The sequence below is a fragment of the Mytilus californianus genome, unplaced genomic scaffold (genome assembly GCF_021869535.1).
Source record: "Mytilus californianus isolate M0D057914Y unplaced genomic scaffold, xbMytCali1.0.p SCAF_11, whole genome shotgun sequence".
In the NCBI taxonomy this organism is placed as follows: domain Eukaryota; kingdom Metazoa; phylum Mollusca; class Bivalvia; order Mytilida; family Mytilidae; genus Mytilus; species Mytilus californianus.
Genome location: NW_026262593.1, coordinates 65,833,479 through 65,851,731, shown reverse-complemented (window position 1 = coordinate 65,851,731; position 18,253 = coordinate 65,833,479). Strand labels below are relative to the sequence as shown.

The window sequence follows — 18,253 nt, the reverse complement described above, 5'->3', positions numbered from 1 at the left end:
CAATCCTGGCCTTCAAATACATTAGGCCAACTGTACTAGCACCCCCTTTTTTCTGAGAAACCCTGGCTGGCACACCCTTCCTTTTTTCACAGTGTCTGGATCCGCCCCTGACCGATACGTAGTACTCAACTATGATCAACTGTAGGTCATAATAAAGGACGAAATACGTAACGTAAATTAATTCAAGCGTGAGGGGGCCCCATATATCACGGCTAAAATTGTACTTAGTTTGTCCTTTTATACAACCTTTTGGCAAGTACCACCATCCCAGAAATCAGTTACCACGATCTTTCAAAATTAACATGAACAGTAACCATCATCAACGTCCTTTTTTTTCACTCTCTCTATTTTCTAAGTAATGTACAACTGTTTACGCTTGTCAGCAGTGTTTATCATTGTTTTCATTAGTTTACAAGTTGTGACCTTCGAAATTGTTTTATTCAATGTTCCTATAGATTTTTATGGTAACTCCCTGTGCCCCTAAAAAACAAACAAAATAAAGTTTCCCTTCCACAAAATTTTACACTTAAACGTTGATTTGAAAAAAAAAACTTGATTTTATAATTTTGGTTATCAATTGAAATGAACCTTCTAGAGCCTCAACCTAACGCGCACAATAATGTCAATCATTACACATCAAATTTAACCCTAAATTGACATTCCACAATCGGTCAGTAACATCACCTGTGTTTATAGCTACATGATATTTCCCGCCGTTGGAAAATCTCGTGCAGTGACACAATTGATAAAATCTATTTTTAACATCTCTATTGTGAGCGAAATTTTTGACGTGCATTATTTCATTATTAAAAATGTTCGATCTACATTTGTTGCAGTCTAATTTTTAATTAAAAGAAACGTAATATCATTTCTTTTTCTTTGGCAATTATAGTAAATTAATCTCATCCCGGAATGTATATTCACTTAACCTTTAGACCTGAAAGTGATTTCTAATAAATGAAGAAACTGTGTTTCACATTAAAAAATTTAAGAATATTATCGCTCAGGCATATTTATTTTATTTTAAGATGATTGATTGTTGGTTGCTTAACTTCCAGTGGCAAATATTCCATGCAAGTCCGGACAAACTTAGTTTTAAGATCGCACTTTCAAAAATCATTGTAAAACAAAAATGATCAGAAGAACTTTTATTCATGTGAAATAACCGTCCAATCTTTTAAATAGAACTTATTTACATTTCAAAGTGTAACAGATTAGTTTACAAGACAGGCATTGACGTTAAATATACAATTCCTTGTATACATGTACGCAACTTTCATATCTTTTAAATTGAACTTTTTTGTCTAAAAAGACAACCCACGAGTTTGCGAAATTGAGTTTGAATGCACTGCATTGTGTGTAAATACATATACATATTATTCAACGACGGTCTGACTCTGTGTATTACCAGGGTTGCGTTCAATATCGTAGCGGCTACGTAGTGCTATGTAGATCTTTACTATTGAACGTGTAGCTGTAGATTAGCTGCTACATAGATATTGATAGCAACTACATAGCCGCTACGTAGCTGCTACGATATTGAACTCAACCCAGTTGACCCCTGATACCAACTAAGGTTACTAAAGACTTTCCCCTGGCCGTTCATTTTATTTTTGTTTCAATAAACGGTTCTAGAAGCAATAAAATGATCTGCGGCCTCTGACATATAATTAAAAAAGTAACCATCTAATCCCCAGATATATATAATCTGTTTCTCTCTAAATTTACAGAAACATTATATGATATATTTTTGAAAATTCCTTATATCTCAAATGATTATAGTTACTTTGTTTTTAAGTCTGTAAACATCTATATATCATAATTTGTACCACACTACAAGGATCTATTAATAACCGTCGCTCACGCATAACGGATTATACAACGACCTATTAATAACCGTCGCTCACGCATCAGTGGTTCTATCAATGACTCAATACACACCAGTTTTATCGGACAAACGGCTAATTCCCACCGACACGGAAAATCTCCGGATAACATGCAAAATATCCTGTAATACAGCAAATTTACGATGAACCTCTAATTATTATCCGTTTCGCGGAGATAAGCCAAAAAACACCGGAGTTTTTACAAAAATCGCGGTGATTTTCCAAATAGGTCTGCCAGTGCTCTATCAAATAAGTATGATATATTTATATGAAAAAAACATGAAAAACTAAATAAACTTTTGCATTGTGACACCATCCGCAGGGATCGACATTACCGATTGTCTGGGACAAGTGGACACAGATGTCTGGCAAGTAGATTCACCATACTACTTGTCCCATGGGACAAGTGAAAAATCGATGTCAGATGTAAAACACATCAAATTCAAGACTTCTAAATTCCCAAGAAATTGAATGATTCTTTTATTGGTCATACAAAATGAAATAAATATTCATTGATTGAACATGCCGGCAGCGGCTGACCTGGGAAATATAAGTAAGGGGGAAAGAAATCAATGTTAATATGCTGAGAAGCTTTCATATGGAAAGGATAAATCCTGAGAGATCCTGGTCACCGGAATCGCCATCTTTAACATGTTTTAATCAGTTGAAATTTACATACGCATTGCATTGTTTACCTGCAAGACAGTAACAAAGTTAAATGTCATGTTTTCATAAGGTGGTGGCCATGGTCTACAGGAAGACCAAAGCATCCTTGGTTTAACCCATACGACTACTACAGAATGGATAGGTCCATAAGAGAACCTATAGTGATTTTGGAAGTGATGATGATTTAATTATCAACACATGATAGTGACATTGAGTCAGAACTCAGTCTTGCAAATAATCTTTCAGTCTGAAATATTATAATAAAATGAATTTTGATGTGGTATTCTTTATTTAGTTACAAGCAAATTCATATAGCATAACAAAATGCTCCCTTCATTAGGTATGACAAGTGTTATTATTGCCTATCATCAATATGTAAGATTTTCAATTTTGAATTCGGACAAGCGAGTAAAGAGTTCGGACAAGTTGATTTTCTTGCAACTTGTCCGAAGTTAGAAAAAATGATAATGTCAATGAATGTAGAGGCCTGATCCTGATGTTATACTTTTTTCACTCTGCATATTGAGACCAATTTATTTCTATTGAAGGAACAAATACAGTTTAATAATTTTTTATTCTTTTTTCAGTTTTAAAAATGAGTTTTGAATTTGTAATTCCATCTTCTCGTGATGATTTGTTAAACAGAACAGGCATAGACCACTTTGTTGTCAGTGAGATTGCAACACTGCGAGAAATACCAGGTGCTCTACAAGGTAATTTTAAAAATATTTTGTTGATTACAGTTGAACCTAGTGTTCATGCAGCTGTTCACATCTATCTAGATACAATATCTTTTATTTATTTATCTATATTTATTGTACCATTTTGATAATAAAAAAATGGAAAGAAGCATTACAAATATTAGATAGAACAATATTTAATAAACAAAACCAAATTCATTCTTTTTCTGTATTTCTGTGGTCAATATTGCTGTCCATCAAACAAACCACATCATTTGAATTCTTGTGGATCTTTGTCTCATTGGCAAATCATACCCGTTATTACCACATCTCCTTATTTTTTTACTGATATAACAGTTCATGTAGAAAACAGCAGTATTTTAATCTACTCAAAATGTTTTACAATCAGAATTATTTATTTTTCCTTAAACTTCTATGATATAAGTTGTCTAAGTTAAAATGTTTTTTTTTGTGTTTTTTTTTGTCTTTTCCAGAATTGAAGACTGCATTCAGAAGCCAGGGCAGCAAATGTCTTCTACATAAGTTTGATTCTCTGTTCAGTGTAATATGGTTTGTATTCTATTCATTATAACATCATGAACATTGTTTTTATGCCCCACCTACAATAGTAGTAGGGGCATAATGTTTTCTTGTCTGTGCGTCCGTTCGTCCGTCTGTCCCGCTTCAGTTTAAAGTTTTTGGTCAAGGTAGTTTTTGATGAAGTTGAAGTCCAATCAACTTGAAACTTAGTACACATGTTTCCTATGATATGATCTTTTATGTCTTTCTAATTTTAATACCAGTTTTGACCCCAATTTCACGGTCCACTGAACATAGAAAATGATAGTGCGAGTGGGGCATCACTGTACTATGGACACATTCTTGTTATTGACTAAAATATAAAAATTCATTACCTTTAATGGTCAATATTTTTTCTTCAACAGTATACCGTAGAAAGGCTTGTATAGTCCGCGGTTTTATTCTCCAAAATTGGACCTTCCAGACGGGGTGCGGACTATAGAGTACAATAAGCAAGAAATAAGAGAAAAATTTCAATTTCGCGGGCGAGGTGGTTTGTTTACGTTCCGCCATCTTTGTTATTTATATTGCAGAGGGCGCTCTTATCATTTTTCAAACTAATAATTTTAACTCATCCATATTAATAAGTTATTTCTATTCAATATCAAATTAATACTGATAAATATAAAAACTAAACCTTTCATTACAAATTTCTCGTTTCTTTTCAATGCATTGGTTGAAATAAACTGGTATCTGCTTGATTGAAACGATACAAACATAGTGAAAAAGGCAACCGTAAACCAGCTTAGAATTTGTAAACTACAAAACGTAATCGGTTATTGTTCGTTCCGTTTTGGTGTTTCATACTGACTAATATGGTTTGTATTAGCTTAAGACCCTTCAAACATTAATGTGATAGATATATTAAAGACTGTTTTACAAAAGGATGGAACTGTTTTACTTTCAAAGTCGTATTATAGTGATATCTGTTATGTACGGATTTCGACTCTCACCGGTTAGTTTCTTCTTTTACACGTCCTTTTTAAACTTCCTGTTTAAACATGCACAAGTTTCTAAACTGTTTTTTAAGTGAATTAAACTTATTTTAACAATCATGAAGCGTTCTAGAATCATTGACAAGCAGTTTCAGCTTCTGTTTGGTGATGGAAAACAGGTTTTTCCAAGAAAATACAGCAAACGACCGCACAGGATTTGAAATTACCGGAGTTTCAGTAGACCGTTTCTAACAGTTACAAAAAGTTTTTTTACCTAAAATTTCGTGGGAAGAAGGGGGTGCGGACTATGTACCAGTGCGAACTATACAAGCCTTTCTACGGTAGTTTGAAAATGTTGGAATTTCGGTTTTTCATCATTAATAGCTTGCTCTCTCACTTTGAAATATTTGAATACAATAATTCATTATTTTTTTAAGGTCTAGATTTTTTTCCACAATTTTTATTGATATTTGAAAGCTGGCAAATTAAGAAAGGGTAAAGTGACAGTTAGCTAAAGAATCAAAATTTGTCAGCAACATACTATCTTACTAAGTCAAATAAATAACTAAAATGTTATAAGGAGATGAAGGCAAAGCATTGAATGATGGAATCTCTATATTTTGATTTGTTTTTCAGTTTACAGAAGGATGTAAGTGGCGACCTGAAGGAAGAAGCCTGGCAGCTCCTCATTAAAAGTAAATTGTCCTTTATAACAATGTTTTGTTTTAATCTATTTTTCAGGGCAATATTTTACTTACATGTAAACATGGAAGAAAATTCACAATTTAATGACACTTTGAAAATAATAGTAGTAGAACAGGATTGTCCGACATCCTAAATATTTACTGACAAAAATCATAATTTTAAAAAAAAGTGTCAAAAGACTGGAGCGAAAAATACATATCAATCCTCAGTTTACTTATTATACCCCCACTTTAAAAAAGTGGGGCTATACTGTTTTACCTCTGTCTGTCGTTCCGTCCGTCCCATGAATATTTTTCATCGCATTTTTCTCAGGAACTACATAACAAGGATTTTTGAAATTTGGTTTCAGGGTTTATATGAGTCAGCTATACTGTGTGATGCGTTTTCAGATTCATCACTCAGCAACTTCCTGTTTACCTTATACTTTTAGCGGGCGGGGGTATCATTAGTGAGCAGTAGCTCACAGATTCACTTGCTTAATCATTGTTCTATAATATAGTTGAAGACAAGAGACATATACACCATAATATCTTAAAAAAGTTGAAAATTGTAAAATTTTAGTTGTTATAGGACTGGAAATGTGTTTAATATTTGAGTTATTTTCCTTCACCAATCCTGTGTAAAAATCAAAACTACTGGTACAATCTTGGAAAAGTTTGTAAGAGTTTGGATTTTATTGGTCCGTTTTAATCACTTAAATGCTTACGAATTATTTATGTTCATGAAGTTTTATTTATTTAATCTTAAAGTACTTTTTAGTAATTGATATTTTGAATTGACTTTGCAGTTGCTCAGAGTTTTGTAAACAACCTGGCAACAACATTAGATGAAACCAGCATCGAGCCAGAGATCAGGAAAGATGGTTCTAACATGGTTAAGATGATTTGTTATCTGCTCAGTCAGTTTTTTGAGATCTTTGAAGCAGAAGATACACAGCCAAGTGCAAGTCAAGTTGTTGGGGGAAAGGTATTTTGCATTTTGCATAATTTTTCAAATTGTTTATTTTGTTGTTTACTTTGAACTGTCACCTGGCATCAGATGGCTATGCCCTTAATTTCAATAAAGTTTACATGCTTCCTATGAAAATGTACAACCTATTTTGAAAGAATTAACTCTAATATTTAAGACAATGAAAGAGAAATGGATTTTATTGCTTGGTTCAACTTTAAACATACCACAGTTTAATCTTATGAGAACCTTTTACTTAACCTTATAGTTCAATGTTTTTAAGAGTGTGAATCTATAAATATTAAGCACTGATGATTGGCCTAGTGAAATACAGTGATGAAAACAGTTTCAAAACCTTATTTTGAATTAGTATCATACTTGCTATTAAGAGTCATAATTTTAGTATGAAGTACAATTTTATAAGATGTTCTTAAATTTAATGAAGGATCAGTGTTAATTTTAAGAGTCATAATTTTAGTATGAAGTACAATTTTATCAGATGTTCTTAAATTTAATGAAGGATCAGTGTTAAATTAATCTAAACATTAAATATTTCAACTTATGGTTATGAATAGGGTTACAGAAACAAATTTATCATACTGTTTATATTTGTAACATAATTTTTACAGGGAAGAAGAGGCAAAAAAAAGCCTAGTGATTCTGGAATAGACTGGGACAGAGAGAAGGAATGTGGAATTAAAGTACTGTTACATCTGGTAACTCCTAATATCCACAGACTCTGGGATCCACCTATAGTGGAAGAAGAATTTGTAACGTATGTTTAAAGAAAATTATAAGCTAATACTGACAATTAAAAAAAATTTAAACATGAATATTATATTTAATTCACCTACAACATTGTTAGATTTATAAATGCTAGTATTACATTGGTTGCAATGAAATATCGTGATTTCCGTGTCAAATAAAAACCACAAATTCACATGTAAAATAATCCTGTATTTTCTATCCTCTAAAGTTATACACCAATATGTGTTGTCAACAATTTGGCTTCAAAACATATTGAGAACACTTAGAAACAGATGTAGATCATTGCACCGCTGAAGCAAACCACAATCAATCACTCAATAGTTCCTTTTCATTTCCTACTTTATTTACATTGAAAGTCAATGTTATAAAAAGAAACAATTTTCATAGAAATTTTTGCTTTTGTTATCTATTATAGCATCTTATGTGTATCTTTGCTTTATTCTGTTAATTTGTGACTACAATGGGAAGGGAAATGATAAAAAAAAAAAAATTTAACCTGGCCACAAAGGTACATGTATCCATATAATTGTATTATTAAATTCTACACAATCTATAATTGTCAGAATATGTTTTGATTTTTCAGTCTTGTAACAAACTGTGGGTACAGATTATTAGAGAATCCAAGTATAACCAGAGTGACATCAAAGGAAACGAGAGATGCTATCAGCCATTTGATTGGTGTAATGGCCAAAAGATATAATCATGCACTCAGTAAGAACTTACAGTCACTCATACATATATATTGCCAAAAGAGTTATAATTCTTGGTTTTATTGTCGAGCCTGCAACTTCTGTCGCAGAAAGCTTGACATAGGGATAGTGATCGGTCAGCGGCGGCGTTAACTAACTTCTTAAAAGTTTTATATTTTAGAAGGTGGAAGACCTGGATGCTTCATACTTTGTATATAGATGCCTTATGTTACAAAGTATCCGTCTGTCACATTTCCATTGTCCTTAACCTCATTTTCAGCGTTCAATGACTACTTGAAAAAAAAAGTTAAGATTTTTTGTAATGTTATTTTCTCTCTTATTATGAGCGTACCTTGCAATGTCCTCATGCCCGTCAGACAGTTTTCACTTGACCTAGACCTCATTTCATGGATCAGTGAACAAGGTTAAGTTTTGGTGGTCAAGTCCATATCTCAGATACTATAAGCAATAGGTCTAGTATATTTGATGTATGGAAGGATTGTAAGGTGTATATGTCCAACTGGCAGGTGTCATCTGACCTTGACCTCATTTTCATGGTTCAGTGGTTATAGTTAAGTTTTTGTGTATTGGTCTGTTTTTCTTATACTGTATGCAATAGGTCTACTATATTTGGTGTATGGAATGATTGTAAGATGTACATGTCCAACTGGCAGGTGTCATCTGACCTTGAACTCATTTTCATGGTTCAGTGGTCAAAGTTAGGTTTTGGAGTTTTGGTCTTATTTTCTAATACTATATGCAATAGGTCAACTATATTTGGTGTATGGAAATATTTTATGATGTACATGTCAGTCGAGCAGGTTTTATTTGACCTTGACCTCATTTTCTTGGTTCATTGCTCAGTGTGAAGTTTTTATGTTTGGGCTGTTTTTCTTAAACTATAAGCAATAGGTCAACTATATTTGTTGTATGGAAGGATTGTAAGCTGTACATGTCTGCCTGGCATGGTTCATCTGACCTTGACCTCATTTTCATGGTTCATTGGTCACTGTTTAGTTTTCTTGGTTAAGTCTCTTTCTTAGAAACTATAAGCAATAGGTCAACTATATTTAGTGTATTGAATGATTGTAAGGTGTACATGTATTTCTTGTTTGGTTTATATGACCTCATTTTCTTGGATCATGTTAAGTTTATGTGATAGTTGTAGTAAAGCTTTATATTTAGGACTATCAACATAATATCAATGGTTAGTAAAGAAGGCGACACATTTCAGTGTGTGCACTCTTTGTATTTAAATGTATTAATATTTTTGGGTTCCCCAACTTAATGTTCTGATGAAGGAAATCTAGTAATCTCTAACTGAAAGCAGCAAAATCACTACATTTTGCATTGAATTGTTTTCCTTTAAATAGATTTTTTTTAACCTGTATACTAAGATTTTTCATATTTTTTTCTATTTGTAGGTGCCAGTTTAAAGATCTTACAATTACTTCAACATTTTGAGCATTTAGTGTCACCTTTAGCCCACACAGTAGAAATAATTACCAATGAACTGGGAGTGAAAAGTGTCATACAAGAAATAATGAGGTAAATTTAAGCAAGAGTAGTTTATCTATGTTAAATCTCCAATAAATGGAATTAGAAGATACCAATCAAGGAAACGGGGGGAATTGCATGAACTCCAAAAGGAGCGTGTTCAGGTGCATTGAAAGGGAAAGTGTCTCCTGTCATGCACCATATGCAAAGAAATCCACACTCAATCAAAATGTCACAATCCAGAATAGGACACAATCAGAAAAATAACAGATCAGACATTTTTTTTGTATCTAAAGATCTAAGACCATAAAAAATTCATGTCACTACTAGTTGAAGCCTTAAAAATAACAATGTATTAAGCTCTAACTATTTTCTAAGGTAAAAATTTGCTAATGAACTTCATGGTATAATGTTTGTTTTTTTTTCCCCTTTAGTATTCATATAATTATCAATTCATTGACAGTAATGAAGCTGAATTTCATAATACCTTTTGTACTTATCTTGTAGAGAAGTAGGTCGCCTTGACCCAAAAGACATTGCTAGAGATCCGTCTGGAACAAGATGTATTTCAGCATTCCTTGTTGAAGTAGCTGAGAAGATACCTCTGGTGATGTTGCCTAGTATTAGTGTGTTAATGTGTCATCTGGATGAGGAGGTTAGTGATGTTGCCTAGTATTAGTGTGTTAATGTGTCATCTGGATAAGGTGGTTTGTGATGTTGCCTAGTATTAGTGTGTTAATGTGTCATCTGGATGAGGTTAGTGATGTTGCCTAGTATTAGTGTGTTAATGTGTCATCTGGATGAGGTAAGTGATGTTGCCTAGTATTAGTGTGTTAATGTGTCATCTGGATGAGGTTAGTGATGTTGCCTAGTATTAGTGTGTTAATGTGTCATCTGGATGAGGTTAGTGATGTTGCCTAGTATTAGTGTGTTAATGTGTCATCTGGATGAGGTTAGTGATGTTGCCTAGTATTAGTGTGTTAATGATCATCTGGATGAGGAGGCTAGTGGTGTTGCCTAGTATTAGTGTGTTAATGTGTCATCTGGATGAGGTGGTTTGTGATGTTGCCTAGTATTAGTGTGTTAATGTGTCATCTGGATGAGGAGGTTAGTGATGTTGCCTAGTATTAGTGTGTTAATGTGTCATCTGGATGAGGAGGTTTGGTTTTATTCTGATTTTTTTCTAAATTTTAAAAAAAATAGCAAATTGTGTTTTTAAATCAACTCCATAACTTTCAACAGAAATAATTAAAAGCTTAGTCTTTAATAACATACTTCAAAAAAATTTGTACAATTAGTAAATATGGCATTAGTCTGGTTACAATGGGTAGGAGGGTGTCATTAGGACAGAAGTCTTTATGTTCTACTGGCAATCTTGATAATTGAAAAGAAATCAGTATGTGAACAAAAGTTTTAAAAATCCTTACAAGGTACCCACAAGAATTATTAGTTGATCAGTCCTGCTACTCGTCTTCTAATTTTGAATAGCAAACACCACACCCTCCCTGTTCTAGTAATACAGATTCAACAAGTTAATATTTCTACTTAAAGAGAAAAAATAGATTTTAAACATCGACAGAAAATCAGATTATTTTAACTAGGATGAATGTTTCGTTCACTTAAATTTGTTCTCAACTGTATATAACATTTTACTTGACTTCTGAGATTTGTTTCCAGAGATTATTTATTGTTTGTAATCTAAATCATATTATTTCCATCAATTTTAGTCATATACATTGAGGAATGGTGTACTTGGAGTGATGGGAGAAATTCTGCTGAAAGTTCTAAGTAAAGATGATCTTGATAATAAAATGAAGTTAACCAGAGACCAATTCTTAGAATGCCTTACAGTATGTACCACAATATCCAGAATTTTATCTTTTAGGGCTGTTCAATCGTATATAAGAGAAAAGTTGTGACTGAAATTTTCAGAAATACCAGATTTGTAAAATTTTGTTTTTATTTTCTAATCTTCTCTGACAACTCTTGCTAATAAAGGTTTTCATATAGTATCTGTCATTCTTTAAAGTCCTGTCTTAAAACATTGATCATCTTCATTGTGCATTAAATGTATTGGTTAACACACCAGTTATTTTTATTTTCATATTTGGTATTATTTTAAGTATGCCTTATATTTTATTGATGACATTTTTATTCAGGAACATATCCATGATGTCAACGCTTTTGTTAGAAGTAAATTATTACAGATCTGGTGGAATATTGTCAATGAAAAGGTAAAAATCTAATAAATGAAGGTTGGGTGAGTATTATATATAATGCTGACAATAAGAGGAAAACTGTACAGTACTATTGCTTATTGTGTTTACTGACAGAGAAGCAGTTTTTTTCACATTTGTTGTCTTGTGTCATCATCTGTGTCACATTTTAGTAATCTTCATCTCCTTGGAGAAAAAACTTGCAGAATTCCTCCAAACTTGCACATTAGTCTTTCACTAAAACCTTGATGGTAGAAATATTTGATTCAGACATTGTGTTGGCAATTTAAGTTACAGTTACATTGAAGGGCCTTTACTTATTTTCTTTTTTATGTGTCTAAGCTCTATAAAGGACAAGAAACAGAGACAACCACTGATACATTCAAGCATAAGCATTCTTACAAGTCAGTTGATATAAAGCTGATAGTACAATCAAAGAGGTTTTTTTTTTTTAGTGTTTACCATTGACATGGCAGGATAAAGTTTTGACTTTAGTAATTGGAAGATTAGCAGATAAATCCAGTCAAGTGAGGAAGAATTCTATACAACTTGTCACAGCATTCATCAAGTGTAATCCATTTGCTGCAAAGGTAAAGATTTATTTAACTGGTCACACAGCTTGCATCTAGTGTTGTCCATTTTGTGATTGGACCACTTAAAGGAAAGATTGTAAAACACAGATAGTAGTCGCTACATAACAAGTTTTCTCCTACATTACAATTGAGAAAAGCAGAGCGTGTAGTTTTAAGTTTCCTGGTATTCATTGTCAATCAAATCTCATCAAACACTATTAGAAAATAAAAGTACAATGTTTAGCTCAATTTTAATATGAAATTAAATACATCTAATACAATATGAATTCACATGCACAAATAATACAATGTTTGAAAAAAATATTTAATTAAAATATATACGAAATACATCATAACCCAATATATTGTATTGTACAGTTATCAGTGGAGGAACTTAAAGAGAATTATGAGAAAGAAAAGGAGAAGTTAAAGGAAATGACAGGTGGAGACGAGGAGATGGAGACAGATTCATCACAAACAGGTATTGTCATAAACTCAATTATGGCAAAATTTATGTTGATGATTGCAATGGGAAAAAAAGAATAGGGTGCTTTAATTTCATCTATAAAATTTCCTGGATATTCATATGGCTCACAATTGCTATGTTAATTAGCATTGGTTATGAGGATTTTAATTTAGCTAGTCATTAATCTGTGAAGAGAGAAATGTCATGTTAAACTATTTTAAATATTTGAATGGTTATTCTTAAACAAGAGGATTTAAACCAAAAAAGTGTTATTGAGATGTTTTGTGGAATTTCTATTTGAACTTGCTCAACACCACAGAAAATTGTGGTAGAAGGGAGATAAGCCTCCTCTGAAATTTTATAATGGTACTGAAAAATATTTTTGTTTGATAGCAGGGGAGATATTTTTGTACTCTGCTAATAATATCTGAGTTATCTTTGATCACAAAGAATATTTCAGTAAAGTAATTTTACAGTCTTCAAAACTTTGGTTGTTTAAGGTAGCACTATAGTCTAACAATGATTTTTTGAAGATATTTTTTTTATCACATAATTTTGAAGTAAGCATTATTCTGCACGGTTTGTAAAAATCCAAAAGTCATTATCATATCACAACAGGGAGTAAATTGATAATGAACTTATGTAAATAAAAGCACGTGTAATTAATCTAAATATATAGGCATTTGGGAGGGGCTAATATGTCAATCATCTGTTGATACCAGTGTCCAGCTGTTAATCCCTGACCACAAGATAAATAGCTCATTGCATTGCAACAAAACTAATTTATAAAACATGGAAGTTTAGAATAGAGAAGAAGAAAAAGATATGAATAGGAAAAAATTTAAAGGGAAAAAATCAACCAAAATGAAAAAAAAACTATGGAATAGAGTGTGAAAGTATTTTTGAAAGCCTCTGACTGCCTGTATAAATTTCTCGTCTTTGGTCTTCTACATTTAAAAATAATTTTAGGCATTTTATCTAATTTTAAGTTTATGTGAAATTTTTTAATTCCATGAAACTCATACATCATGTTGGACAGTCTATTTTCAAGAAGGGGATGGTCTTGATCTTTTTATGGACATGTCTTTTAATGCACAATTTTAATATTTTAGCTAATTTCAGTCATCATGGTCATATTATATTTCTTTTTAAAATTCAAATGAAAATTATTCTTTATAGTGAGAATAATGATGTTAAATATTAATTATGATGCAGCTGGCCAATCCTGTTATTCTCTTATCTTAGACTGTCTGGACAGAGGCGGAGCTTTGTCTTTATTTAATTACTACATCACAGATGTTGGTCAAATCTGTGACGTCAAACTCTCGTTAGTTAGTGTTATACAGTGCACACAAAATGCAAATTTTACAGCATTAGAGCATCAAAGACACAATGTGTGTGGTTCTATTGATAAAGTAATGGTGTCAGAACACTCCTGGGGTGTTCCCAGTGGAATTTTTGTATTTATGTGGCATTTATAGGGGTTCTTAAGAGGAAATTCAGTTTTAAGGTCATTTCTCGGAACAATTTTTCATGCGAATTGTAAGGAAAAAATGAAAATAGAAACTTTATGGGTACCCCCTTTGGCTTGACTTTGATATATGTGATTGAAGGGAGTATTTTCTACAATACCATGTCCCAGTTTTTGGATAATTTGTTTCTAAATGAATTTATAGGTCTCCAAAGATGAAAGGTGAAATGAGGTTTGGCATCCAGCAGTAAAAATAATATATCTTATTACTGGAGGCATATATCAAAAATCTGAGACACGGTTTTGTAGATTGTGAATGGTTGATTAAAGGGATGAAAACTAATTTTTACTACCATTTGACCTGAATGTGCCATTTTCATCCAAGTTGGAAGACCACTTTTTTGGCAATTAATGAGCTATATTTTGAGATTAATCATACCAAAAATAAATTTATCTATAGATTAAGAAAGAGCTATATTTCAGCTTTAAAATGAGTTAAAGATTTTAAAAATCCATTGAGTAGTTCTGGAGAAATTAATCTTTAAAGACTGTTGGTTGGAGTCAGAAAATTCTGACTGTAGTGCTACCTTAAAAGAAAATGATTCCAATATATTATGATTCTGCAGATTCAGTCACTCAGAAGATAGATGAGGAATGGAAACCACTGAAAACAAAGTTAAAGCGTGCTATTAAAATTATGCATGATAAGGAGGAAGATGGAGTAGAAGAAGAGGGGAATAATGGAAAGATTCCAGAAAATGAAACTTCTGAAAGGTAAGACAGAGATTGGAACAATGAAATCATTCATCGGGAAGGACAACTGGCCTGCTTTTCACAAAAAAAATTACAACTTATATTGACTTAAGTATACTGAATTGTTCAAACTTTTAAATCAGTTTTAAGTGTAAAATAAGGGCATGTATATTAGAGATTCTGAAAAAATAAAATTGAGAAGTGTAATGGAAATATTCAAGATTACAAGTTCTTATTGATATATTAGAAGAGTAATGGACAACATTTTTGAAAGTTAAAAGGAAGAAAATATAATGGAAGGATTCAAAAAAATTATACTACAGTCATAAGAGAAATGAAGTATATTGAATGAGATCTCACAGGTGATATTAAGCAAGGACTGATGTAACAATTTCATTAGATTAGATTTCTGAGGGGTATTTAAATGAATTTTCAAAATTTGAGAGTCATGTCTTGAAATGAATTCAACTAACTGGTAAAAGAAAGATTTCAACTAAATTTTGGACATTTTACAATCAATTTTAAAGATGGATGAGTTTTTAGTTAATAATCTGTAAGGAGAAAAGAATGGATTTATTGATCCTTATTTTCAGAGTAACCTTACGGCAATATAGTATTTTTTAGTAAAGCATGTTGAGCATTTGGTTTCTTAAAATTGAAATAGCTAAATAATAATTTCATACTGTTAGTTTCTTGTTTTTAGCGTCATAAAACAAATCAACAATCTGATCTCTGAAGAGAAATATGAAGATGCTGTGACCTTGACCTGGGCATTGTTAGATGTCTTCCCACAGATTCCTGTTTTTGTTGGTGGAAATGCTGAGGATGAAGAGGAGTAAGTAAAAAACTTGTAGTCCCTCCCACCTTAGAAGTAGTCCTTCCCACATACCAGAAGTAGTCACTCCCACATATCAGAAGTGATCACTCCTACATAGTTAAAGTAGTCCCTCCCACAAACCAGAAGTTAGCGAATCCAAATGCTTCTCTACTTGTTAGTGTTTAAGTGGGAATTCTGCTGAAAATAAGTATTAAACAAAGCCAATCCCTGATAGGGGGAAAGCTCATCCTTTCAGCAACTTCTGTTGTCTCTTCATGCCAGCCATTTAGGGGTTCCCATGCCGGAACTGTATAAAAGAGTTTTTAGGATTCATGAACATTGTTGTCATAAGGTTTTTTCTCTCTGTCTTCTCACATCAGACAAAGAAAAGCCCCGCTTATTTAAAAGAGATGCAGTTTTGTAGAAAATTCATTGTAGCAAATATTTCATGTCTTGTATATCAGCATTTATTGAACCTTGCAAAAGAATTATCAGAAATGTTATAACGTCATAATAAATTAGCTAGCAATCAAGGTAACAGAAAGTACTGGTTTATTGTATGGGACAATTTAACCCTTGCTTAGTTCAAGTTTTATTTTACCACATGGCTTAGTGAATTAATGTCATGAACAAAAGATGTTTATGGTATTTAATTTATTTTTAACAGAGGTGGAGAAGAACCAGATTTAAAGAGCTTGGAAAAGACTTTAGAATACCTGTATAAGATATTCTCAGGTATTGTACAGTTCTATGCTAGCTATTATCTATTAGTTTCTTACTGTTGATTTATTTACTTTTATGGATTCAGGAGATACTATTTTCCTTGATATTGCATTTCAAGTTTTCACAAATACTGCCTGCATAAAACATGATAAACCTATAGGAAATTTGTACTTCAGTTGAACTTTTTATTTGTGGTTCAACTATTAGAAAAAAATACTTAAAAGAACTAGCCACAAATGAATCCACAGTACTTTATGCACATAGTATGACAAAGGAGTATGGCCACAAAGGCTTTAAATTGGCCCTAAGCATTATACTTTGTAATACCATATGTAAAACCTATATTTACAATCTTAGATATGCAAATTAAGATAAATAAGACACTTTTGTTGCAGTGTTCTCCCCAGGATTTTTTTAAGGCGCAAAATTCAAGGGCGCGTAACTCTTTTTTAGAGTGAACGTTTGTGATCTGAAGCAATAAGTCATAAATCATGACATGCAATATGAATTATAATGCTTTGTGTTATGTGTTTAATAATGCAGAGTATTAATGAATTACAAGAATATATATATGAAATAAATTGATTTTAAACACAAAAGTTATTTATATTCAGTCAATTAAAGAAGTCAAAATATAAATATTCATCTCTACTCTCTGCTCCTTCTAGGGATATTGTTTCAAGATAGTTTTATTTTGTTGGACAGTCTGTTCCCCAACTTTGTCTTTATCCTCTTCAGGGTTAAAAATTAAACCCCCACTCACAATAACTTTTGCTTATACCCCCTTTAACATTTCTAAGCCATGAAAACTCAGTCAGCCACTTGTCATTGAAACCAGAAACATGGTGCTTGCTTTTATCAATTGTTAAAACTTGAGCTTGGTTAAGATTAGGAGAAGCAATGCAATCTGCTTATACTGACAGTGTAGACGGAGGTGTATTCCACTTTTCATTAGAAGTCATTGGTGTGAAAAAAAACTTCTACTTCCATCTTCTACCTTTTGCTTATAATTCACCCCTTTGTTATTTGCAGAGAACATGTTCATTCAGAATTAATAAAATCGAATATGGTTAAGATATTTGGTATACAACTTTTTAAAACAATTTTTTTTTATAAATGAACAGCTGACCAGTTTCCCGGCGTAGTTTCACATTACGCTTCCGTGCGTATTATTGTTTAATCCTATCTTTGGCAGATAGATATAAACGAAACTTTACAAATTCGTTAAAGTTAAAACCATTGAAATTATTTACCAGTGACATTATACAGAAGCTGCGGCGATTCTGTACCCGTGTTGATCGTCACATATTTCCCGACGCACGGGATTCACGATCGATGTTCAATGATCATTTTATTTCTAAAAATATGACAGTTTCAGACGAATTTACCTTGCAAGCAACATTTTTTCACTTTCTATTAAAGTAAATCACTCCTCGTTATCTTTAATCAAACTTTATTTTAATTTTTTCAACTACTAATACTTTCATTCATAGTTTTCATCGTAAATATCTTTAGCAATGTGTATTCAAATTTATCATGTGTATTCAACACGTTCATTGGTCGTGTTTAAATAGATTCTTCTTCTCGACCAATGAAAAAATTCGTTATATAAATGGTCAAGTGATCACACACACGATGCGTAAATACAATGTATTTGCGATCTATTTCTTCAATTTCTGCACTGAAGTTTTTAAAAATTTTAATTTTCTTCAAAAAATATCTATCTTGATGATCATTTACGCTATTACCTGATAACATAGTCCGATAAGGCTGAGATAAGCGTTGCTCAGGTAAAACTAATTATCAGTTATTGCGTAACACTGACCGACCCATCAGCGGTGATCAGTAACTTGACAATTTTAACCAACATTTATAATGCAAA

General features: G+C 32.2%; 1 protein-coding gene across 2 annotated transcripts in view; it reads left to right on the top strand.

Annotated features, from left to right (window-relative positions):
* LOC127720545 (condensin complex subunit 1-like) overlaps positions 1 to 18,253 on the top strand; it is an 84,913-nt gene that overhangs the window by 14,085 nt on the left and 52,575 nt on the right. For both annotated transcript variants that reach the window (XM_052227138.1, XM_052227139.1), the window contains exons 2-16: positions 3,140 to 3,265; positions 3,727 to 3,802; positions 5,383 to 5,441; positions 6,239 to 6,417; positions 7,029 to 7,174; positions 7,751 to 7,878; positions 9,281 to 9,404; positions 9,861 to 10,008; positions 11,081 to 11,203; positions 11,513 to 11,587; positions 12,025 to 12,159; positions 12,520 to 12,622; positions 14,705 to 14,852; positions 15,535 to 15,666; positions 16,316 to 16,383. In XM_052227138.1, the coding sequence (XP_052083098.1) occupies positions 3,148 to 3,265; positions 3,727 to 3,802; positions 5,383 to 5,441; positions 6,239 to 6,417; positions 7,029 to 7,174; positions 7,751 to 7,878; positions 9,281 to 9,404; positions 9,861 to 10,008; positions 11,081 to 11,203; positions 11,513 to 11,587; positions 12,025 to 12,159; positions 12,520 to 12,622; positions 14,705 to 14,852; positions 15,535 to 15,666; positions 16,316 to 16,383 (1,762 nt within the window). In that variant the 5' untranslated portion in view covers positions 3,140 to 3,147. The remainder of the gene's footprint in view (positions 1 to 3,139; positions 3,266 to 3,726; positions 3,803 to 5,382; positions 5,442 to 6,238; positions 6,418 to 7,028; positions 7,175 to 7,750; positions 7,879 to 9,280; positions 9,405 to 9,860; positions 10,009 to 11,080; positions 11,204 to 11,512; positions 11,588 to 12,024; positions 12,160 to 12,519; positions 12,623 to 14,704; positions 14,853 to 15,534; positions 15,667 to 16,315; positions 16,384 to 18,253) is intronic.